Source organism: Scomber japonicus, chromosome 10, assembly GCF_027409825.1.
Source record: "Scomber japonicus isolate fScoJap1 chromosome 10, fScoJap1.pri, whole genome shotgun sequence".
Lineage (NCBI taxonomy): Eukaryota > Metazoa > Chordata > Actinopteri > Scombriformes > Scombridae > Scomber > Scomber japonicus.
The window spans coordinates 12,807,513-12,833,140 of record NC_070587.1 but is presented as its reverse complement, the minus strand read 5'-3'; the positions used below and the strand labels follow the sequence as shown (position 1 = coordinate 12,833,140).

Below are 25,628 nucleotides of genomic sequence, written 5' to 3'. Positions count from 1 at the left end.
AGTAGAGCAGACTCGTGACAACCAAAGCGGTTCTTAAAAAGAACGGTCTAAATTGTCTTCATATTATATACACAAAAGTGTAACATACATATTTTACAGAGATCACTACACAAAGATCACAAACAGAGAGTCTTAGAGTGTGGGATGAGCGAGGCTGCAGTTGAGTGAAAAGGGGTCATATGTCATGACAGGGAGAGCTGGCCTACTGTGCAATGGCTGCTGTGTTTGTGTGTGTGTGTGTATGTGTGTGTGTGTGTGTGTTAGTATGTCTAAACTGCAGGGATGTAGATGCACATGTTTGTAGAGATTAGTTTATCTGCGAATGTTGGAGTGTGTGATCTCATCCTCTTCCCTTTTTCAGATCATGGCTCTTATCACCAGTCTCCCTTTGACCTGGTGAAGATAGGTGCTCTGCTCTGCTTCTAAGCTCTGATTGGTCAGAGCCTCATCCTCACTATCTACTGGCTCCTCCTTGACCTTGATGACCCCGTAGTGAGTGTCGGGCAGCTCGCCACTTGAGCCACTGCTGCTGCTACTGCTGAGCGTGTGCTTCCGGATGACTCCTCCAGGGGGCAGCCTGTCCTCCTGCATGCTCTCCATCAGCTCTCTGTGTTGCTCCTCCTGCTCTTCCTCTGATTCCTGCAGGTGTGCGTTGGGCTGACGTAACTGCTCAATGGACTTGGACAACAGCTGAAAAACACATTCATGCACCACATTAATGATGATATCCTGCATCCAGTGATCCTTACTGTAACAATTCAACTTTTACCAGTGCATAAAATATGTCGTTGTGATTTCTAAATACAAGTAAGAAAAGTGGAAAGCTTTATTTTACAAAAAAACAGTTAAAAAATTTAAAAAATAGTTCCACCCTTGAATTCAGCTGCCCATATTAGTAACAATTATACCACCTGAGCTCAAAAATGTTCAACAATTAGTGTTTTTTAAAATCTTCATCGGCATGTTGGTACATTATCAGGCTGTCTGATGAGTAAATCCTCATTTTAAAAGATCAAAACCTGCAATAACTATAAAAAAAGGTGGAAAACAGATACATTATATTGTGTGATGCACGATTCAGGCTTCATATGACATCAGCATTTGCATGTTGATAATCCATTTTTAGAAATAGACCGTTCTTTTCCCCATCAAGTTAGTCAGTAAACTGACATTTATATGATGCAGGATACTAATAATAATGTAGTTATTGTAGTTTAAATAATGTGACAAAGGCAATTGTCAAACTAAACTGAAGTTTCTGGCTATTGGCTGCGGTTAACAACATTTTTTGGAGGTTTTGGATTAGAAGCAGATTAGCCATTAGCCATTCCTGCCTTTATGTGGTAATGTAAGTAGGATTTATGTGTGTTCATAAACATTCACTAATACTGGCTGCCCTTGGAAAGTGGAGTAGTGTCACTCATGGTTTATTTTTAGAAAATACTCCTCAAAATAGACATGGACTTCCCTGTGGTACATTGTGTTTTTGTTCCTTCAAATTTTATAAACTGTGGTTATTTTATGTAAACATTGGAGCCAATGTATGCAGTGTAGAGAGCCTGTTATGCTATAGGCTTCATAAAGAAGATATTCAGAGCATGTATTACCCTGCCACATCCAACTACAGTGTCCTCTATAACCACTGAATTGTACCAAAAGCATGTCAAACTTCACTCTGAAACTGCACACACAGATTTTATCCTTACATATGTTGACCAAACTTCCATCAAACATGTTACACAAATAGAGTATTGATTTTCCATAATGATTAACAGGTGCACCTGGAATTCAGTGTCAATGACAGTCACACATCAAAACAGTTTTTCATTATTAGAAATAAGTAAGGAAACTGTAAGAACTAGATTTTTATGGAGGTGCCCAAACAGGCTTGTGCCCAATGAGGAAACTCTGTGGAGGAGGATGTTTCAGTGTCTTGCAGCTTTGCTACCTCAGAACTACTGTAATGGTGCCATGACATTATTGCTCCACCACAAGAGGGCTCCAAGACCAGCACCTAAAAGCGCCTTCCCCTGACAGCTGGTAACCAACAACATTATTGTCTACAGAATGTAGGCCTTATATAAATATCCCCTCAGCTATAGGAATTAGCCTCTTTAGCTCGGTATTAGTAAACACTGTTCATACCTCTTCCTAAAATCCCTAAGCTCTTTTAAATTTCCATTAGTGCCCCCTACTGTTGAAGGCACTGAAGGACGTTTAAAAACAACCACAGACAAGCCTCTGCTAGGAAATTAATTAGGGCAATGTTTCGGAGATCCCTCTCAATAAACACTGAGGGCTCATCCCTGATTAGTGGCCATTTATAACCTCCACTTAAAGAGGCTTTACTTGCGATCTCATTGGCCTGAGTGATCAGGCACGTGTTTCTAGACAAGATGTCACTATTATTCCAAAGCTCTTTTCAAATCAAATCTACTTCACACAGTACTTACAGCTGATATTAATACTCATTTCAGCCGAATGGCAGTGAAATGTGTTATTTTCAGTGTTGCAGAGGAATTCAAACTGTTAAAAGCTGTACATCTGCACTGTAAAGCTCCATAACTGCTTATGGTGCTTTGTGCTTTTTATTACTGCTAGGTAAGGGTTGCTCTATGGTTCCCATGGCTCTTTCAGAGACCAGCGTTAGGACACATCAGTATGTGAGCTTACACAATGCTGCCTTTCACAGTGTCTGCCACCTCACACACGTCCCTCACCAGAATAATTACACTCTGTGTATAGCGAGGTCACCTCGGCCAGCTTACAGAAACACAAATATTGCCACAGAGGAACAAAATGTATTCTGGGCACTCTTCCTTCATTTGAACTTAGTTGAATTGAATTTCACAGAGTTAGCATGTGAACAGCACTGATGCCTTAAGCTATGATAACAGAATTAGTGCAGGGGAAGCATTTCTTCCCCATTTGAATTCAGAAAGAAGTTCTTTGCTTCGCAGAAATAACACCGGTATTCCAGGGAAGAACAGACTACGGCCCAGGTCTGTAAACTTGAGCTTCCACAAATGCTTGTTACAAAAGGTTAAAAATAGATTTGCATTTATATGCTTACAATGATTAAATCAGACTCCCTTCACGAGACCTAAAAAGGAATGCAAAATGCAGCAAAAAGCAATCTGAAAGTCAAAATCCTCCCTTGTGATTTGAATATTGATGAAGAGTACAATACCTTATTTATATGGATCTGCTGCTGGTACTGTTTCTGTTTCTCCAGGAAGTGCTGATGTTGCTGCTGGATAACAAGTTGGGCCAGTGTGTTCTGAGGCAGGGGCGCTGACTGGGTCCTGTTCAAGGGCCGGTGTTTTGGTAGTTTAGGGCGACTGCTGGAGGGACGATCCTTCATGGCCAGAGGGGACTGAGGGTGGGATGACATGGAGCTGGGGCCTTGACATAAATGAATTATAACTCATTTTAGGTTTCTTGTAAAGTCACAAGTATATCAATATGTAATGCATAGCAACATAATGTAATGTAATGTTTGACATCAAGTAACACAGTCTTACCAGAAGAGAGCATCTTCTGCTGCCTCATCTGCTCCTTCTGCAAGAGGTGCTGAAGGAGAGCCTGGTGACTGGGGCTCACCTTAGACTCCAAGCCTGTCTGCAGGGGCACAGGACCCAGGAGGTGCCCAGGCAAACCATGTTTGATTTCTGTTGATCTGTCCTTCAACCCCATGGCAGCCTGAAAGAAGAAGACATAAATAAAAAAGTAATGGTTATTTTCAGTTCAAGTTACACATGTTATGCACTGACATTGGTTGTCATGTACTATTTGTCATAATTACAACCAGATTAAATAATGTGATTTTTTTTGTGAAAATAGTTCCTGTAATTACAGGGACCATCAGTGATTAGAAGTCTTAGCGGCTGATGAACAGGCCTCTTTGGAATGTGCCAGAGAGCTAAAAGATGATATATCATGTGCTGTGTTATCAGGAGCTGCACTTGAGTGGACTTGGACTTTTTTAAAAGCTGTGATAAATGAGGTAATAGAGGAAGATAAGAGCATGTTTGACACAAGACATTGCAGAACAATATTTATCTAAGGACGATAAAATCTTTAGGGGCCACAGGTCAGTGACCTGTAGTCCATACAGAGATCCCAGACAGCCACTGATGCTTAGAGACTGAGTTGACAAACTTACCAATGCTGAACCAGTGAACTGATGCATTACGTAAGATTTTACTTAACACACAGGCTATCTAAAAATCTCAGAAAACATTTTTACTCACACTAATGGGCGAGGATGCAGTTGAAAGCCCCAAAGAGATGTTAGGTAAGGAGGGAGATGTGTATAAACTCAGCATCGACACAGAGCCCTCAGGTCGGAATAATCTTGGCTGTGAAGGCCATCTCTACAAAGACACAGGAAAGAAGCAAAAGAGATTTAGAAGGAGGTGATAGATTTCAAATTCCCAGAATGGACAGTTTAAAAAGGCAACAAGAGCAGTGGCATGAACGTTATTGCACTATGACAAACAACAGCCCTCCTTGCTAAAATGGAAAAGTTTTTATGATGATGATGTGAAGGAGTGGCAGGCAGGAGAAGTTTCCTGGAGCTTCACAGAATGGCACCGGTAAGGATGATGGGCTCAGCTATTATAAAACATTGCAAACCTCTAAATCTACCGCTCCACCCTCAGTCAGTACTTCAGTCCCCAGCCGGCTCAAGATCTGTTCCTACTCCCCCGGTCCCCACCCTCAGGCTACTCTCTCAGAGAACATCAGCACTGGGGCATACTTCCTGTACCCAGCAGAGCAGCGGACCAGCATGTGGTTTTGGAACAGCCGTGTTTATCCTTCCAACCCCTACCAGTACTCAGTGACCTGTATGTGGATATCCGGCCCATATTTGACCCGAGGGACCCGTTCCCTCTGAAAAAGGATACCTAATGTAACGGTGCACAAACACGCCTTGCTTTTGCAACAGGCATGAGGTCTACGGGCAGCCCCACAGTCCACCAATGGCTTTTATGAGAGCCTCAGCTTGGGTTGATACAATAGCAATCCTGTGTGTTTATGTTGTTAGCATGTGGGTGTCTTTGGCTACCAGTGCCTGGGATATCAATTAAACTCCACAGTTCGTCTGTCTCCCTAAGCCCCAACCTTCAGCCTGATGTCAGGGCGTCTCTCCCTTCTCTGTGTCACTGGAGGTCCCTGGGAGAGTAAACAGCGATGGTTAAGGAAAACACAGCTGTTCTGCTAAGATTGTTCAGAGATGTGTCATATCTGCCACCCACTATAATGGTCTGCTTTGTGAGATTGGTCCAAGGGGAGCTCTGGTCAGTAACTCAGCCATGAATCTATTGGGAAACGCCTCAGAACAACTCAGAACAGGACTGCAGCCAGGCCAATGACAGAAATACAATGACAAGCCAACAGCAACCTTGCAGTTAATTAAAGATGTGGCTATTTTTTTGGCCTTTTTTTTCCAAACATAAAACTGATTGTACAGCACATCTGGAAGATAAATATTGGACATAAAAATGCAGAGTATGTAAATTTCTATTGTTGTTTTCGCATTGTTTGTGTTCAGTACTTTAACACTCATACAGCACTTCTATTGTCCTGCATACAGTAACATGTCACATCTAAGCAAGCAGACTAGGGAGATTCAGACATGTGGGTCAAACTGTGCCTTTTTAAAGTGTGGGCAGCCATTTTCACTGGAGTGTGACAGACAGAGGACAACTGGCTGTTTTTTTAGCTGCAAGCAGGATTTTTCTGCCATGATGTGCAATTATATTTTTAATATTCATATGATTTGCTTGGAAAGTAACATCAACAGTAAGCTTTTCAGATTTTTTGGCATATCAATAGCAGTGCTGGCGATTTACAAACATACCTCAGTTTTTGTGGTAGTAGGCAGGGAGGAGGGTCCATTTTCAGCCCCCAAGGCACTGGAGGCCCCTATGGGAGAGCTGGGGCCAGAGCCAGGGGCACTGTTAGTGGGCGTCGTGTCTACAGAACATCAAGGAGTTAGATGCAGTATGCATGCTCACACTCTATACGCAACACACATACAGTGGCTTGGAATAGCTCCTGCAGCCTCACAACTGTTTAATGTATTTGGTCATGGCTACCTGACTACAATACATAAAAGCAGCTACCATTATATGCTACTGCAATGCAAAATTGCTGATTATTATGCTACTATGCAATAATAACCCCAAGACATAGACGTGAATTGTTTTCTGAGAACATTTTAAACACCAGACGATAAGATGTAGAGAATCTGAATCACATATAACAGACACAATGCTTCTCAGAAAAAGAAAATTCAACGCTCAGCCAACTGCACATACCCATTAGCTCCAGGGCTCTCTTCTTGTAAGGAGTCGTGATGTTGCCGTCTCTTCTCTTGAGCATTGGGCTGCTCCTCCTCTCTGCTACCTTCTGTTTCAGTCTGGATCGTACCTTCAGGTTGGGCTCAGAGGCTAAAACAAGAGGAATCATTTTTTCTGTAAGTCTCAATTCATAGTCTCAGGATGACAAAGAACCCTATTCACTTATATAAATGATATGATCATGTACCCTTTCATTTACTACTATGAAGAAATGTGTACAATGTATTGAATTATTACATTAATTTAAAACTGCTTTATGCCTGAACTCGAGCATGGTGACTGATAACTTTAAGCCCTTTAGGGATACTGAACATTACCAAATAAAAATGTAAGATCATAAAATAAAAGGAAAGTAAAAGGAATAAAGAAAGACTATATGTCAGTTTAAAAAAAAAAGAGAGATGTTGTCACACTTCAATGTGTAACAATTTCAGTTCCAGTAAAATTCAGAGCAGGTTTCAGATAGATTAAATGAGTCAGGATTGGGCCCATTTCCACCTCATCTGGACTAAATTAGGTTGAGCAATACACAGGCTCTAAGTGAAATAGTCCGCTACCTGCCGCCCTGGTGACCACAGTCTGATACAGTAGCAACAGTTAAACTAACACAAAAACATGGCAGATGTTTCAGGCTCTCCCCACGCCCCCTCCCCCTAATGCAAAACAGAGATACCCAAATACACAGTCCGAACACACTCCTAGGTCACACACACTCACACACAGCTTAGGCCTGAACTGATCCAGACTTACAAATCCAGTGCATCAGTGTTGACAGAAAGGCTGACGTAATATTTTTCACAATAGACATATTGCTTTCAAGCTTTTCAACTGGTATTAATGATGGATTTAAAAGCATTTGTCAAAAGTGGCATTTTGTTTCACTTTAGATTATTGAATTATTTTTAAACCTCTACTTAACCAGGGTGGATTTACTGAACATAGACACTCTTTGCAGGAACGCCAGGCTCCACAATAACACTGTTACACAAAACTAATGATTGCCACTCTTAAAGAACACTCCCAAAACAAAGCCAAGTTTGATTAAAATTGAATTTGAAAGCAGAACAAATTGAAAAATATAGTCATTGTGCAATAAAGTTTTATTTGACCCTTGTTTATTTGTTCATGCCATTGTTTCTAAACTACTAATCTGGAGCATGACAAGGAACTTACAAAATAGTTAGGTCAAATGACTCAGCAGAGGTACAGTGGGGGTGAAGTGGGACATGGAGGTTTTATGCTATTTGTCTTTAATTTTGTAATTTAATTGAGAACACACTGTAGTGTGATAATGCTACAAAATGGCTAAAGAAGGTATTACAGTACAGACCTTTCATTCCCCGCTAAATTGTCGCTTTAAATTGAAAAAAATAAAAAGGACATTGCAATTAACAGTGAGGACATGACCTTTAATTTTTAAATTGTAATTAGAGCTCTGCAAACCTCTTATAAAAAAAGACAGTAGAACTAATTTCAAAAACCAGTCTGAAAAAAAAGTGCGTGCCACAGACGTGATGATGGAAAAATTATATAACACACACAAAAAAAAACACTGGAGGTTGAATCTGGGCAAGGAATTAATTTTGAATAATGTGAGCATCAGTTATGCGAATGCATGTAAACGCTTTTGTGTCTGACTATTGAGTCGTGCTGCTGTCTAGTCAGAGTGACAGTGACTCACTGGGTCAACATGAACTCATATGGACTCAACCCCTTAGACATGGAATCCCACGGCTAGCTTTACACATTCAAATAAACAAGCAGAATAGATAAGCTGGTCTTTTGACTGAACGCCAGGCCACAAAGCGGCACTGAACTTATGTAAACCTTCTGTTACATAATAGCCAACCTATTTCAATTATTTAGTTCAGATCAATAATTAAGAAGACCTTTTGCAATGTGTACAACATACAGCCATACATAGGGGAAGTAGGGCTATGATGCGGGAGCACTGCAGGGAGGAGGAGAGGGAGCGGTGAGGAGAGGGCACAGCCAGTAGAGTGGGCCAGATGCTGCTATTTCTGGCTTTTGTCAAAAGCAGCAAAACCTTCTTCCCTAATACGTGGCACAGACCTCTAATCCTGTGGGTGTGAGGTAGAATGAAAGCGAGCGAGGGAGGAAGAAAAGAGGTAGGAGAGATAAATGGAGAGAAAACGCTGTTGGGAGTCGTATGAATCTGCTTCACGCCCTGCTGCCTTGATTGCTTTCTATTTTTACACACTGCTGCCACCAAGCAACGCATCCCAATTGGTCGCCACGGGAACGCCAGACAGCAGCACGGGAACAAACACTTTCTCCCTGGTCTCCGTGGAAAAAATGCCCTGGTGCACAGTGCAACAGGAGGCAATGACGATAGTCGCAAAGCATATAAACTCAAAACACCTGGGTCACTTCTGCTGCTCAGAAAACATACAGGATGCCTGCAATACACCAGAGTAATAAATCAATCAGCTTATTACATTTGAAAGTGGTGGTGCAGGGCTAGTGGCTCTGCTGGTGGATGTGTTATGCTATCTCCACTTAATCAGAATTTTAACTCTGCTGTCACTGTGAGTGTCTGTGTCCATTAGAGCCTGGATGTGGACAGATGGCTGTGTGGAAAGCTGAATATTGTGTTCTGTTCAAGAAGACGTCTGCTATGCATTTTGCCTGACAATCCTGTGTAAACTGAGGCTGAAATGAATATAATCATTGGCTGTATCAGTATCAGTGGTTTAAAGAGAATAGTCTGAAAAGTGTCTTGAAATTACTTTTGTTATTATTTGGCACCATTTTAATACAACTGACTTTACTTGCTGCTCCTTTAGCACTACCAATAAACTTTGTTAGTGTTATAGAGTTCACATATACCATGTTGTAAGATTAGCAAGTTAAATGAATGTTTCTGATATGAAAAGGTTGCGTGATATTCTAATCATTTACACACAAATTTTCATATACATTGGGCTTTACAGATTTACCTTTGTAGGATTATTTTTGAAAATCTGTCTTGCACCTGCTGAATGCACACATTTGGTAACTGGGTCAAGACCAGAGCGGGTGTTGCACATCTTACTGCTAAGCTGCAACTATTCTTGTTACAGACTATAACGTGCCCTCAGTCTGGTCTATTCTTGTCCCTGGAAGTGAAACAAAGAGGATATATACCCAAGTAAACAAGTTAATCACGTGAAATTCTTTAAAGTGCTTTTTGGGTGAGTGAAATAAAGCCAGGGGTATCACCGCTATCCTGTTTTTAAGGATCATGTAACTATAAATAGGGCACCTAATGGTAAGAGATCAAATCACAGATTCTTTCTTTAACGGTGTATTTTCAGTTCTTACTGGTTCATAGTTATTATAGATAGTCAGGTATTAGTTTTATGTCCTCTTCCCGTGTATACTAAATAGTGTGTTTAACATGATGAAAGCTGAATTAGAAATAAAAATTTGTTTCAAGTTTTCAAAAACCACGAGGAAAAGTATACGTTTTAAAACAGACCATACACAATGTAGATCAGTCATAAACCTCATCCTGAACCTCAACTTCAACCAAAAAAAAGATGGTGCAAATGAACCAGTGGGAAGTCTAACATGGAGCATTCGAGTCATCTCCACTTTGTTTTGAGAGAGCTATCTTTGCTTAAACAAACAGTCTTGCCGAGGTTCATCCTGCCTGTGCCAGTCCTAACTCGGCAACACCTGCCAATCAGCTATCAGTGACAGCCGGTGGCTTGAGGGAACAACACTACCTTTGTGTATCCCCCTCGCGTGCCAAGCTCTCAGAGGACTTTAATGAAGACAGACAGGAAGTGGGGGAGGAAGGCCTGAACAGGAAATGACCACATATAGATTCAGGAATCCAAAGAGCAAGAAGTAGTTTTATCAGTGCAAGAGTCAAGCACATAAAAATGAGGGGATGATTTAACCACAAATGAAAGAATAAAACTGTCTTGTCTGAGCAGCAGAGACTGAAATCTTCCAGTTATTTGTTTCAACTTGCCTTTTTGTGTTCATGTTGAAAGGCAAACAATGCTACCATAAACAGTCGCTCTGTTATTTAAAAAAAAAACTTTGGCAATTCCTTACTTTGTGGATCTAAAGGCATGTTAATATATATTTATAAGAGGTATTTATCTGCTCTAACTTGTATTTGTACAATTCAAGTAGAATGACATGCTCTTACAGCTTTCATGTATTCTTTCTAATATTTATTCCTGCATTCACTACTATACATGACATTATTTTTTAAGACATAATTCTTTGCCTGATCTCTAAATTGTATATATATACAACATGACAGGTCTGTAGTTAAATAACTCAACAGGTATAATTGTTTTCCAGTGTAATTAAAAGAGACACGAAGGGGAAAAGGACATAATTTGGTGACCTCATTGCCGAATTATGAAGTTTTTAGCCTGGTGAGCTCTTGTGCTCGTGGAAACCAGGAGAACAGGAGTTCTTATTTATACAGCCATCCCCAAAGGGTTCCTCAAACTTTAAACCAACAAACCTGAGCTGCTTTTTGGTGGGAACCTGTGTCCTTTCAAAACAGTTTTTAAAGCCCATAACTCAGGAGAAATTAATCCGCTTTAATTCTCCCATTTACTACTAAACAGTTCAAAGAGGCCTTGGAACTTGGTTTATTATTCTAACATAGGGACGAATATGGTTCTTTTTAAATAATGGCAAGATAATTTCAGTACAAATAACAGTAATTCAAATTTAAACGTGCAGTGAAAACATACAGTTAAACTGTGCTCTGTACTGCTATACATTTTAGAATAATCCAAATAAAAGTGAGGAAGGTTTAAGTTACTTTTCTGGCATGCGTCAAGCCTTATGAAAGTTCTATGGTTAGCCCTGGAGGAATGGGGTAGAGGAGGTGGGGGATGTAAGGGGTCATAATGAGCCTAACTCGTGTTATTAGCAGGTCATCAGCTACCTCAAAAAACACTCTGTGGGTACACCGACCTCTTGATTGACATGGGTCAAAAAGACAGTCACTGTATTAATAACCCAACATGCCAAATAGAAAATGACTTATTTAAGGCAACTTCTCAACACACACACAGTTGCGTGTTGATATAGATTTATGTATGCATGTATGTTTGCATTTTTATGTCCGTATTTGTGTGTGTGTGTGTGTGTGTGTGTGTGTGTGTGTGTGTGTGTGTGTGTGTGTGTGTGTGTGTGTGTGTGTGTGTGTGTGCAAATTAACAAACCTGTCTTCCTCAAGGGAAAGTCATCCTTGCTCTCTATGGGTGATGGCAGAGTATACTGACAGGTGGGGGATGTGCCGCCCAGAGGTGGAGAGCTTTGGTCCAGAGATGTGTGGTGGGAGGACCTGATTACACAAGAAGCCATAAAAATAAAATGATATAGATTATGTGACTTAAATATAGTATTTATAACATTCTTTCAGCCTAAAACACCAGAATGTACTTACGTGTACCAGAGTTTTGGGTGGTGGATGAAAGAGTGATTGACTCCATTGCTGGCAGGGTCCTTTGCTGATTTGCTTAACAGAAACTCTTGGAGTTTCTGCTTCACCTCGGTACTGGCCACTGCACCTGTGAGACCAAAAGACGGAATCATAGGGATTGGGGTTACCCTAGGGCTATGACTCATGATATATGGCATGATAAAAAAAAAGAATTGTTATGAATCTAAAGGTTACCCTCCTGAAACTGACAGCTTTCTTCATCTTCACTGATTTTGATATATCACATTAACCTAAAACTACCCTCGAGTACATACATGTTGTGTTTTCTCTTTAATTTCTGCTGATTGAGTTTACTTTATCTTTCACAGTAGTCACAACTTATGTAGGAAGATCTCCCCCTAGTGGTTTAAGAGCACAATATTAGTTTCAAGCAATACTGCAGAGAGATGTTCTTTCTCATTGGAGGGTTACAGATGCAGGGCACAGTTTCAAATTACCTGACCTGACAAAGCCATAAATCTAGTCTATTATTAGCTATAAGGTAAAAACAGAAATGATATACTATATCTAAAGCTATTTTGATCTTGTTGTTGAAAGACAAGTTCGACTAAATTCTAAGCTTAAATGGCACCGGCCAACCTTATGTCATCACTTATACTGGTGAAATACCATTTCATCATCAACAACACTATCATATTTAAATCACTGGCAACTTCTATTTATATGATGAATGAAGTGATTTCAACTTTCTAAACTAAGAATCCTCTGGCACAGGTATTCTTACCAGCAATACATAATTAATTTGTCCTTTGGAATAAGTATATTAACTTTTTTATCAGATTTATTCATCGCTGTATTGTGTTATCTAAATGGAACATAAGATTTGGTAACAAGGGGTGGCACTCAAATTGGAGAGAAAACATAAATTACCATGTACCCCAAGTGGTATCTCGCCAGGCTAATAGTCTCATAAACACTTTTATTGTGTTTTTGTCTCTGTGGTTTGTTTTTAGAGCCTAGGAAGAGACCTATGACTATTATTGTTACAGCAGCTAAATGAGATACAGTTTAACAACAGGCCAAGATAGGTGTCTGTCTAAGCCCTTGCAACCAGAAACCAAATAACTACTCTACTAATATAGACTATAGTAGACCTCTAATGCAGCCCTGCCATATGAGTTAAAATACGCCTTGCTTATCAGTAGTTGCTATAACAGAAGTTAAACAAAATGTTAGGACAAAAGCTTTTTCATGCAGTTCTTTGGTCTTAGCATGATTCCCACTGCAGTCGAGCTCAATAAGCTCAAGTTTAGCAACTGCCATGCTAAGTAATCTTTAGAGCCAGGACATCTGAATATTATAAATAGTATTAATGATGATAGCAAAACATGTACATGACCCAGTGTGACTGAGTATTTTCTGAGCCAGTGGAGCATTCAGCTACAGTAAACTATTCCTATCCTGCTGTTATATGCATATTGTGCTTAGGCCTCACTCTAAGGTAATGTATTAAAAAATGATTGAAAAGGATTAGAGTTATGATCTGGGGGCCCCATGCGTGCTTTTGCCTGGGGCCCTCATAATCACAAATTCCACCCCTGATGGTTATGGTGATGATGGCGGTGTCGAGCCCTTACTCTCTCGGGAGCGATCTTTGCCCCTGAGGCTCAGACTGGAAACATGCTGCTCTCGCCGATGCCTCTCCTGCTCCTTCTCCTGCTGGTTCTGCTGCTGTTGCTGCTGCTCCAGACGGCGCTCCTTCTCTGCGAGTTCCTGCTGCTGTTTCATGGCCTGGAGCTCCTGCTGGAGCTGAGAAACATGCAGGACTCCACTCAGCATAAAGGGAGCACACTGATAAATATATTTTTAAAACAACAGTGGCGTCTCTGAACTTCTGCAGTTTCTATTTTGCTGTGATGGGCTATTTGGTACTTATCTGTAGAAACAGAACTCACACTGTGCTGTAATGTCTTGCTCAACACCCTGTCTTACTGAGTTCTTTCTTACTTTCTGCGCTCTGTAATGTTGTTTTGAGCTATAATGTTTTCTTCTGATCTGCACTATGACATGCTGTGTTGTGCTCTGCTGTTTTGTTCACTATGGTGCTGTGCTGTGCCACTGCTGTCCTCCATACAACTGTGCAGTGCAATACTGACCTTGAGGTGCTCCTGGAGCTGAGCCTGGTGCTGACGGGTCAACTTCTCGTGCTGCTTCTGGAACTCACTGATTAGTAACTGCTTCTGGATCTGCTGCTGCTTCTGAATGAGGAGCAACTCCTGCTGCAGCTGCCTCTCCCACAGTCCTGGGTCTGAGCCTGGCCCCACCATCCTCAGATCTGTGCGAAGGTCCAATGGTGATAAGGGATCCACAGTCAACGGCACGTCTGGCTTAATGTCCACTGTGGGATGCAGAGGGGAAGCAGAGGGATTAAAGAGAGAAAGAGATTAGTCAAATCTAAACAGCACCTGATTTTATCAAATCCACTCATGCAACCACAGGTGACTGTATATATTATTATCTCATAATGTTAAGAGTTAAGAAGGAAAGGAAAATCAGGATTTTAGACAAGGGACGCGTTTTCAGAATTAGAGAGAAAGAACGAGAGGGAGGGAAGGAGAAGGGTCAGAAATGAGGAGCACAGCTTTTTCTCCAGCGATCCTCAGAAACCTACAATTATAATAGTTTCTATAAACAAACACTGGATCACATCCGTCAGCGTAGAGTCTACTGGGAGCAGCTGTATAGCAGACTCAATGGACATTTGGCACGAAATGTTGGAAGTGGTCATTTAAAGTATTTACGTAAATCCTATCTTCCCACTGTTTGATAAATAAATAAATAAAGGGAGTTCTTCTCCTAGTCTCCACCAGAACATTATGCAGATATCCCTTCTCACCATAACTGATTTAAAGCAAAGTTGTTTGCGACCCTGAAACCAACATGTATTTGTGAATTTATATTCCTGTGATCTTTGTAACTTTTTAAAACAACAATATCATGACATCTCACAACGACAACAAAAAATTGTAAAAAGGAAAAAAAAAGTTACAAATAAAAAAAGACAAAATAAAATGTATTGCAATAGGATCCCTTCAGTAGTTTGAATAATTAGATTAACAGTACTAGTGCATTTATAAACTAAAATATACAACAGGTAGAGTGTATTAAGAGTTTTTTTATAGGCCCACTTTTCACCGGAGAATTTTTTTTCCCTATTTCATATTTTATATAATATTTTTTTCCAAAAGAAATTGGCTTTGCAGTGTGTTTTTAGTATCAAGTATAGTATCAAGAAGATGCAGTATCCACTAATAAAACACCCCTTTATGAAACCTTGATCGTATTTTAATATATCACCAGTCATTCTTTTTAAGATCAATGCAATTCATTTAGAGAGAATATTTGTATCACAGCAGAATAGTGTCAGTCGTCTCCAATGTTACAGATATACAAGACCTTAGTAATGCCCATGTGGATCTTGCTTTAGGAGTAATATTAAGATGCCCTCTTTCTGTGTGTCTGATAATATTCCCTGAGTGACAGAGTAGTTAAAAAATGCGATCAGAATTTTTTTTAATTTCTGTGAAAAAAGCTGTATAAACCTCAATAGGAGTGTCATCAATCCCATGTGATTTACCAGAGGAGATTAATGACATCCAATAACTCTCCTTCCAAAATTTCACCTTCACAACTTAATTGCTGATGTACTGAGTGTCTGATCATGGTTTACTGGAAAAAATGATTCAATATCAGAGCCAGTGAGATACTCCGGCTCCTTCTCAAAAGAAAATAAAGCATTGAAATTATCCACCTCCTCACATAATATTTCATGTGGAGATGTAAGTAACACCATTTGTTGTTTATAAGTTCAACATGTTTTCTTGGCAAAATTGCTTAAATTTAATCTTAAAAGATGAGCAGTGCACTTCTCCCTTTTTTCAGTCCCAATGGCATGAGATCTATTGATGATACCATTTATACACCCGTAGTATACATTCTCCAGTTCCAGATGTTTGTTTTTATCAAATAAGCTGTTTCTACAAAGGGTAGTTGCATATTTTACAGGTTAATTTATGTTGTTCATTAAACTCCTCTCCTTAATATTTTTTTTTTCAGTTTTTCATTATTTTCAAAAAAAAAAGTTCAATAAACTTAGCACAATTTAAACTGATAGATGCCATCAAGGACGCAAGGTAAGGATCCAAACTAACATGAAAGACATGAAACAACGTGCGAACACACATTTGGTAGCATTAGTGTTGTCTCGTCACTTTTCCATTTACTTTGACTAAATGTCTAGTGGTGAAAATGAATGTCAAAGCAAAAAAACAAAAAAACAAAAACCCATGTCAATCAGCTAGGTCACTTTAATAAAAGGAATAAGAAGAACAAAAAACAGGTGAACATAAGCTAAAGCCAGAAATTAAGAGAAAGAAACAAGAAAGAAACGTGATAATGAAATGTGATATATCATTCAGCTTTTACAAACAACAACAAAGCAGGGAGCAAATCAGGACGGTGTCTCTTTCCTATTATCCTGAGCCAATACAATATTTATTGCAATATGCAAACATGTAAACATTTGCAAAATTGCTTTTTACTAACATAGTCTAAGATTCTCTTGCGCCTCTTTCACCAGTTCAATGATATTTCAAATGATCTGTTGTTTCCTTTCCACATCTCATTGTTGCAACTGATTAGTGTCCAGTTTCATGATCTGTGGGTCTTCACGTGTAGACTCTCATGGTACCAGGACAATAATGAGCAGTCCCCACTCCTCCAGAGCCTTTGCCGCAGCTTGTGGATTTCCATATGTCTGCAAGGTCCCATCTTCACTGAAAACCTTCAATTTGGCCAGGGCCAAGATGTGCCATTTTATATTCTTGGCCTTGAGTTGTTTTCTCAAACGCTTGTACACGCTCTCTGTTGTTTCACTTTGAAGGTGAAATTGAGATCAAAGAAGATATGCATACTATTATAGGTTAAATCCTTCATCCCTCATGCAGCATGTACTATTGCTTCTTTGTTCAAAGTTCAAAAAGGCAACAATTATCAGTCGGGTATGATCTTTGTCTTCTCTGTACACGCTCTGATGATATTAAAGTCTCCAGGTATTTTAAGCACCTTGTTAAACAGTTTCTTGAGGAAAGCTGTCATATTGTTGCCTTCACTTTCTTTCAATAGACGCACAATGTTTTGCCTGGAGTTATTTTCCAGATATTCAGATGTTCTTACATCCCTCAAACTGTGTTCACCAGATATTTAATCGATTTATGGTGCAGTATTTCAGTATCATGTATCTCACAGACCCAGCACTCAAACTGTTCCAGTCTGTCGCTCATATTTTCTATATCAAAGGGTAATTCTTTTGTCTGTTGCATAATTGTCTTGATATCTTTTTCAGTCCCATAATTGATCTCTTTCAAGAGTCCATCATTTTGACCATCAGGTTTTTATTTCTAACACTTCAGCCTTTAAAAAAAAAAATCTTGTGGGGTTGGACAGACACACGTGCTGCTGCCATTACCGGAAGTCCACCGGAAGTCTTTCCATCTTTGTTTCCATCCTTGCATCAGTAAGAACTGCATTTGTCTTTGACAACTACGTCCATCATAAGTAATTGCCAGATACAAAGTGAGAGGGCATCCCTTTGGTCTCCAAGCTCTAAAAATAGCTTGCTCCACAGAGAAAATCGATTGCCAGTTAAGAACATAGAAGACAGAGCTACTTTATCTTTCTATTCCATAGAGGATGATCAGTGATTGTAAAATGTTTTTCTTTATTATTTTCATCCCTGTGTTGTTTCATTTACTCTTCTGTATAAGCTACAGTGAACAATTATTGTAAACAGCATCACACCTTTGAACCAATTTTAGATATCAATTAAATAATGGCCATCTAGGCCTATATTTGAACAGTAATTAAATAAAAATGTCCAGATAAAACTGCATGTTAGTTATGCTGATCATGATGTGACATTCAAGGAAGGGTGCACACTGTCCAGACTGTATAATGTCTCTTCCATTTTGAGACCAGAAAAATATTCAAACCTGCTTAAAATTCCAGTGGCTAGAGGGAGATTTATTGAGTGCATTCATTGCCTTAATCTTCTCAAGGGTCACATTTGAGGGAACAAATACAGGCAATGTTATTACGCCACCTGCTCATTGGAAGCATTAGAGGAAACTGACACACTACACTTTCTACATTCACATAAATAATCTTGCATTGTCATACATTTATTCTCCAAAAATATAATAAAATACCAATAAAAAAAAGAGTTTAAATCTGCCAAAAGAAGCAGCATCAGTCTACAGTAGCCATCAATTAAAAGCATTGCCCTCCTGTTCACTGATGCTGTGAAGCACACTAGCGCCCATTTGTTTTGTCATGTAGCCTGTTTTTCATTGCCACCATTCCATGTGTATGCGGCGGTGATGATTATAAATAGAAACATAAAAGCAAGTGGCGCAATCCTGGTCTGTGACAACCCCCACACCCTAGTATCCACCACCCTAACTTGCCGCTGTCATGGCAACGCTGGCGACGTAATTATGTCTCCCCATCCTGCAGATATCGAGTCTCACTGCATGTCATCTCCTGCCTACAGTGGCAATGTGACATGTTGACTATTAGATCAGCTTTTCAGCTCTTATATAAGAATGGAGTCCCCAGCAGAGAGAGACGGAGAGCAAGCATTACAGAACCCTCTAACACACACACACACACACACACATACACACACTCTGTAGAGATTTAGTGGCTAAGTGATAACTTGTCTTAAAACACATTCAAAGAGTGAAGACAGCTACGGGGGACTCCTGTGCTGTAATATTTCTCTGTGTTCTAAAAAAAAAAATCAAATGACGGAGAAGGGCAGGCACAGAGAATAGGCACCTGTAGAACAGACCCTTCTCTACTGACAGCGAATATTAATCTTAGCTTGTAAGTACTTGACAAAGGACTCTTTTGTAACAGGCGCTGTTCCAGGGGCAGCCGTGAACCTGTGAACCATTGAAGGGCTCAGAGAGTCAGACAGCCTCAGTGCTACTTTTGCCTAATGGACCTAAATATAGCAACAAAAAACACCTGCTGCCTGGGAGAATTCACCACTGTGATATCTAATTAATCTCATATTTCATTCTGTACCCTCACTGTGACTGGCATTAAGGATCTCCACTTTGATCAGCACATCAAGCTGAGCCTCAATCAAAAAAAAATCTCAGATAGTGGTTTAACAGGAAGGGAGGTGGGGAGGAGGAGGAGGAGGAGTGTGAAAGCTTAAGCCACCTTTGATAACCGAGGCTGTATGAAATGGCCCTTAAGGAAACCACAACAGCCTTATGTGCCTGTTCTATTCTTGTCTACTCACCGTCCACTGTGTTGGCAAGACTAACGCTGGATGGAATGACAATGTTGAGGGAATATAATGAGGTCCTAAAGGTAGGCAGGCATTGTTCCAGCTCAGCTGAAGCCTCCACCTAATGTATAATTTACAAATTTCCCTCGTCATGATTAACATCACTTTCTGTGCCTATACTAGAACAGAAAAAAGGTCAAAATATGCCCCACTTTATGTTTTTTACCCAACCACGGAATACATTAGACCTATATATGTACTGCTATAATTTTACAGTTAATATATTTAGGTCAAATGCACCCTGAAACTACTCGAAACTGAAATCTGCTGTTTCTGTAATACAAAAATACTCCTTCGGCAGAGGAGAATACGGAACCACCAGTAACTAGAGCTAAATAAAATGCTTTTCTGAGCAGGGTCTTAATATAGACAATGTGTGAAAGACTGTCACAGTTGTGAGGCCGCCTGCTCAATTTAACACAGGCAAAAATAAAAGCGCAGTGTTGCATTTATGTAACTTTTGGGTCACTTTTAAAATGATCACTTGCATAGTGGAGCCTGCCACTTCTAGGTTCAGTGGTCCAATTGTGCCATTATCAGTGATCACAACCCCTGATATGAATGCTGTTTTCAGGTGAAAGTGATGTGCCTCCTGATTGGTGGAAGTGCACATAAGTGTCTCTAGGCACTGGTAAACAAGAGATTTATGAATGACAGGTCCCAAATTTGTTTTTAGCACAAGGGAGCGACAAGCACCCTCCCCATGCCCAAATTCCTCCGCCTGCCAGGGGGGGATAGGGTGACTTATGCCCTGTGACCACACTCCTACTGCAGCGAGCAAAGCCAGTGTCCCCAAAGTGTTTATTTCTATAACCGATCTGCCTCTCATTAGCTTTGGTGGTGGTTAGAGTGACAATCACAGCCTTAATTTGAGATGTTGGATGGCTGTCTTTTTTGCCTCAGGCCAAATTAGCAGGCTTCCCACCCCAGAGAAAGAATAAACACACATCATCAGTGACATTACTATTACATGTAAGGAGTCTAAAACATATAGATACATTATCAACATTAGTCACTAACATTACACCAAGACTAATGTTGGACTTTACACTTTGAAGTTTAAATTTAATCACGCTAGTGCTTAAACTGGAAACTACAGTAAGTAAGGAGTTATTAATACTGTAAACATGAATATAAAGCGTGCAGCTATTCTTACACCTTTAGATTAGTTTGCACCTATAGGTGCCCCTTTGCGTCACTGAATAAGGCTAATAATATTCAGATTTCAAGGGAAAAAAACTTGCTTCACAGACACATTATTATTATGGAAATATATTATTTATTACACCAAACATATTGTTTTAAGTGTTGATAGGTACAGTAAGTGCTGATAAACAATTTAACTTTTTATTAAAAATGATTGATATATCCAGGTATTTAAGCTTAGTAGAATTGTTTTTCAGCAATTAGAATAGCACACAGTACACACGCACAATGAGATCAAATGTTCCTCCTGCAAAATTCTGAATTAACTCATTCAAGATACAAATATGGTTGGTAAAGATTAGCAAGGAGTTTAAAAGCAACACTTGGATTATGAATGTTGAGAATCAAATATATTTATCTTCTTACTTGTCTCAAATCAGTTGCAGCAAACCAATAATAATGATAATAATAATAATAATTATGTGTGTAACTACTATATAAATATGGTGTTAGACATGGTTACAGGTTGTTGTTGTTTTTCACTAGTTTGATTTATAATAGCTTTTTGGCAAATTGATTTGAGTACAACCCCAAGTGTTTTGTACGTTTAGTACTGGAGCAGCCGTTGCTCCATTGGTGCTCCAGTGAATCACATTAGTGTTTATAAAAGATATGTGTTCATAACATCATAACCCAATGTAATACTGACCATAAATCACCATCTTTAATGTATATTTTATTACTGAAATACCAGTTTTGACTCTACACGTGATGACAGTCTTTGTGTTTATACTTTAAAGATGTTGTATGTTAGATGCATTTAGTAGAGATGGTTACTGATCTAAATTCTCTGTCTGACAGTATAAATAGAACCAGAGATACAGAAGATGTTTGAGGGCAAAAATAAGCTGATGCTTGGGACTGCAATGTGGTGCTGGATCTCTCATTAAGTGCCTTGTTATTTTGAGCAGCTGGCATGTCTAAAGCAGGAAACAGGTCTTTATTTTTAAGACTCAGGCTCGTCCTTGCAGCTGAGCCAGAGCTGTGGCTTGCAGGCTATCTGCTAACAAAGAGAGCTGAGCTGAGCTGAGCTGAGCCACCAAGGGCCTTTCGCCGAGGGAAGCCAGGAATCCAGTCGTGTCCTGTCCTGCCATTGTGCCAAACCATCTCACAAAACTACAATATACAAAATGACATCTACCAAATCTTTATCCAGGCAAATAAAAAAGGAGAAAATGCAGCAAATTGAAGGCAACAATTATCAAGTTCTTCTTGAAAGATTTATCCTACTCTCTGCGGACTGTAGCAGCTCCTACAGTCAATTACATGTCTGATAAATCAATCACCAAGAGTCAATTGTCTAAAAGCCTTGAGCCATAGCAAACCTCCCAACCAGAGGAAAAGCATCGAAGATCCAGATAAAAACACAAGCTCTAAACTGTGCTTTCTGTATGACACACATTAAGACAAACAGACAAAATATAAAAAGCAAATTAAAAAATTACAATTAAGTTTAAATAATAGCCTATGTTACATCATACTTATAATGAGTTATTGTTTATCATTAATGAATCAAAAACTCCATATTTCTTTTATTCTATTTTGCATGCTCTTTAGCAGTGAGCACTTCAAACGTGAGGCAACCTGAATAGATACAGGATACAGAGGAGAGGACTTGAAAGGTGGAGCATTGTTATTGTCTGAAAGGTTCCTATTGAAGAGAGCTTGCATGATATTTTACATGATATCTTGCACTCAGGGGGAACTAATTAGTTTTCCCTGGGTAGAGAGCCCATCTGAGCACTGTTTTGGTCGGAACTTTGATGTTACAGACACTAATCACAATCAGAACAGATTCATGCCCTTTATTTTCATGAACCACTTGAAATGTAACAGCAGAGAGTATCAAATAAAATGTCCTCAAGTTTGATTTAGCAACAACTGTTCACTAACCACCTATTCAGCTGACACAAGGATCCGTTCTCAAACAATACTGATGAGTGTTTTCATAATTCTAAAACATCCTCAAGTCTGCATTAAAGCGAACATGTCTGCTCAACAACACATACATGAGACCCAGTGAACTCATACAAAAGCATCCCACAGTTGCATTTTTAGACAGATAATGTTAGTCACTGTCAAGTGATTTACAATAAAGTGGAAAGAACAAATTAAACAGGCAAATGACAGAATTCTCTATAAATATCTGTTCCAAACCACTGTTATATCAGGAGCATGCCAAGATGGAATGATAACGCACAGACGCCTAATCTTAGCAGGCTAATGCCATAAGCTGAAAATAACTCACCTAAGAATAGCTGACCCACAGAATAAGCAAGGAGCCTGAATTCAGGCGCTCGGTGTATCTGTTGTTTGGCTCACAGGCCTGTAAGACTGAGCTCCTGTAGCCTAATAGTCAAATAACCTGCTCTATTGACAGAGATGGAATGTGTCATCCCCCTGTCATCCTCCTGTCTTATTTTTAAATCTCCTCACGTTTAGCCCACTGCCTCTGCTTGGTTTCACTCACCCGGTTGCTTGCCTGAAATCAGACTTAAAGCAGGGTTTTTTGTTTTTTTAAGTAAGTTCTTTTACTCATCTTTTACTCCCAAACTACTGAGTTGACAGTCAATGTAAAAAAAAAAATCTAAATTTACATTAAACAACAAGATCAAATTAGTCAACAGCATGTTGTTTCCCCTTGCTGTTGGCTAATTCTAGATAATCTAATAACAACTTAAAGGTCATAACATTTCTGAGTAAATCAAGACTTCAGATGAATCAATCTGCACTTTGTCATTACACATGGTTCCCAGCAACCCACATGACATGTTTTCATAGAAGACAATGCTTTAACACTTAACTCATTTCCTGAGACAATTTTCACATTTAATCAATAGCCACATGCTGAAAAAAAATCAATCAAATAAGGTATGACTCATCTTGAGTCAATACAGTGAATAGACGTTACTCATACTGATGTCAGCCATGTACTCTTCAATTCAATTCATAGGTCAAAAATAGGACAGTCAATGTCTGTGGTAAATATCCTGAGAGAAACCTTTCAGTTGTCCCCTCAGTATTTCTGTCACAGTTTTTCCTGTTCCCTGAAAAGTGCACGCTGACATGGAAGCTCGCAAAACACAACATCCCTTTCATGTTCACAGTGACTCATTTCAGGCAACTACAGCATGGGTATAGTGTTGTTTTTCTACTGAGCATTTTAAATAAGGAAATGTATTAATGTTAAAAATAAAGTATATTATGATAATAAGCAGCACTTTCTTACTCATTAGAAGGGTTTTTAACACATATTAAAGGTAAAAATCCCACTGAGAAACACAAATTATAAAGCAGCATATGCCATTACAAGAGTAATTACCTTGATTCAGGAAGAAGTGCCTGATCCTACCACGTTGCTGTGCTGAGAAGCTTTGACTTCTCTTTTCACACAGAATGAAAGAACGAGGGAGCGCAAAGAGTTGAGAGTATGCGAGAGAGGGAGAGAGTGAACGTGTGAGAGACAGGCAGATAGGATGAGAAGAGAGTAGGGAAGTAGGAACAGATTCAGCAATAGAGGAAAGACAGAGATTGGTATGCAAAAAGAGGGGAAAAAAACAAGGTTGAAAGCTGAGATTCCTCAACAGGAGTAGAAACACCAGGCTGTGTGATCACCTGAGTTGTTCACGTTGTGCATCTTGCTCTGGTTGGGGAACTGCTGGTGTCCAACGCGCCCTTCTGTTGTGGAGAAACTTGACTCGCCCTCGTAAATCGTCTGCAGCATACTCCACTCAGCGCTCAGGTCTCATCGCAAGCCTTGCGTTTCCTGTCACCAAGAGCCACCCCTCAGCCACTCAGGGGAGAGACCACGACAACAGGCAACTCTCTCCCTTCCTCTGCCTCCTCCTCTAAGAAACCACTCTCACTGTAGAGCAGGAACACAAACTGCACACTCTATCTGCAGGGCTGCCACACTCTCCCGGTGCCCTGCTTCAGTCTAGTCCAAACACTAACACAGTGTTAGGAGAGGATGGCAAGTCCACCTTCTTTTCTTCTTATCTGCTCTCCTCTCTCCCTATTTCTCTCCAGTCAGTAGCTTTTTCTCTTCTCTGCAAACCGTCTGAGCAGAGAGAAATGTAAAGCTGAGTTGCCAGGAAAGCCGTAACTGTGTACTGAGCACCTCGCTGAGGCAGTAATGCAAGCCAGGGAGGGAGCAAGCTTCATTTGCATGTGAATCAACAACTGCGTGGCCCACAGGTGACAGAAATAGAACAATGGCCAGCCCTGGCTAAAAATAGGTCAGGCGAGGCGCGGGGATTGGAGCAGCATTGATGCGTTTAAAAATACCACACCAAACACAGCTGTCTTCTTCAGCTCTTGCCAGAAGGCATGTCTCCTGACTCCCTCTCTGCAGATGGAGGCTTGATTCCTCTCTCTCTCTCCCTCTCTCTTTTCTGATTTGTTGAAGCAGTCTCTCTCAGTCTCTCTATTTATGTCTTTGTGTTGTTCTCTCAGGTACACAGGCAGAAAAAATCATTTTTACCTTGATGTATCTAAAAGAGGCACATGTAAACCTCCCTTCTGTGCAAGTCTTTGTCAAAGGCTTTGTAAAACTGTGACTTGTCTTTCATGTGATTCACAAGACATACAAATATTTTTTTTTTGGAAAACTGTACACAACCAAACATAAATGCAATAGAATTTGGTAAAATCTGCATGTGCAACGAATACCCAACAAAATTTGTTGGGTTAAGCGGGACAACAAATGAACACTGTGTTCATTTACGACTCTGAGTGTAACCTCGCTGCATTAGCTCAGTGTATGTGTAGGGTTCAGTGTGTATCCAGGGCAGTGCTGCTACTCAGGAAGCATGCTTTCAGTAAGCCAAGGAAGCCAACTGTAAGATGCCGTAACAGTATGATCACAATTACATAAACCTCCCAAACTGTGTCAAGAACACCAGACCGGACAAGAAGAGGATTACACACCCCACTTCATTGAAATACACTTGCTACTCTATAATTGGAGATATGAGAAAAATACAAACAAAACATTGCCATACACAGTCCACATGTACATCTTAAAAACATAAATACATGAGTAAAAAGAAATATGACATAGAATTTTTAACATCAAGTAACTATACAGTAGGATTTTTTCAATTAATATTACATCTCAAACCAGCCAAGATCTGTAGTTAATATAATCTGACTCCATCCCATAAAAGTCAAGTCAAATGTTCTATCTGACCACTGATGCAGGGCTGGG

The 25,628-nt window shown here is 39.8% G+C and overlaps 1 protein-coding gene across 4 annotated transcripts; it reads right to left on the bottom strand.

Moving 5' to 3' along the window:
* Positions 1 to 322: 322 nt before the first annotated feature.
* On the bottom strand, positions 323 to 24,236 carry hdac9b (histone deacetylase 9b). 4 transcript variants are annotated; one of them, XM_053327207.1, is made up of 11 exons: positions 24,035 to 24,236; positions 13,950 to 14,191; positions 13,431 to 13,602; positions 11,797 to 11,920; positions 11,573 to 11,694; positions 6,327 to 6,458; positions 5,867 to 5,982; positions 4,254 to 4,376; positions 3,525 to 3,702; positions 3,191 to 3,405; positions 323 to 690 (listed from the first exon to the last, which is right to left on the bottom strand). In XM_053327207.1, the coding sequence occupies exons 1-11, from the start codon at positions 24,141 to 24,143 to the stop codon at positions 358 to 360; spliced, it is 1,866 nt and encodes a 621-aa protein (XP_053183182.1). In that variant the 5' UTR covers positions 24,144 to 24,236; the 3' UTR covers positions 323 to 357. The 4 variants fall into 4 exon arrangements, with proteins under 4 accessions (XP_053183182.1, XP_053183183.1, XP_053183184.1 ...); XM_053327208.1 differs by having other exon boundaries at positions 13,431 to 13,593; XM_053327209.1 differs by lacking the exon at positions 6,327 to 6,458.
* Between the last annotated feature and the right edge of the window lie 1,392 nt (positions 24,237 to 25,628).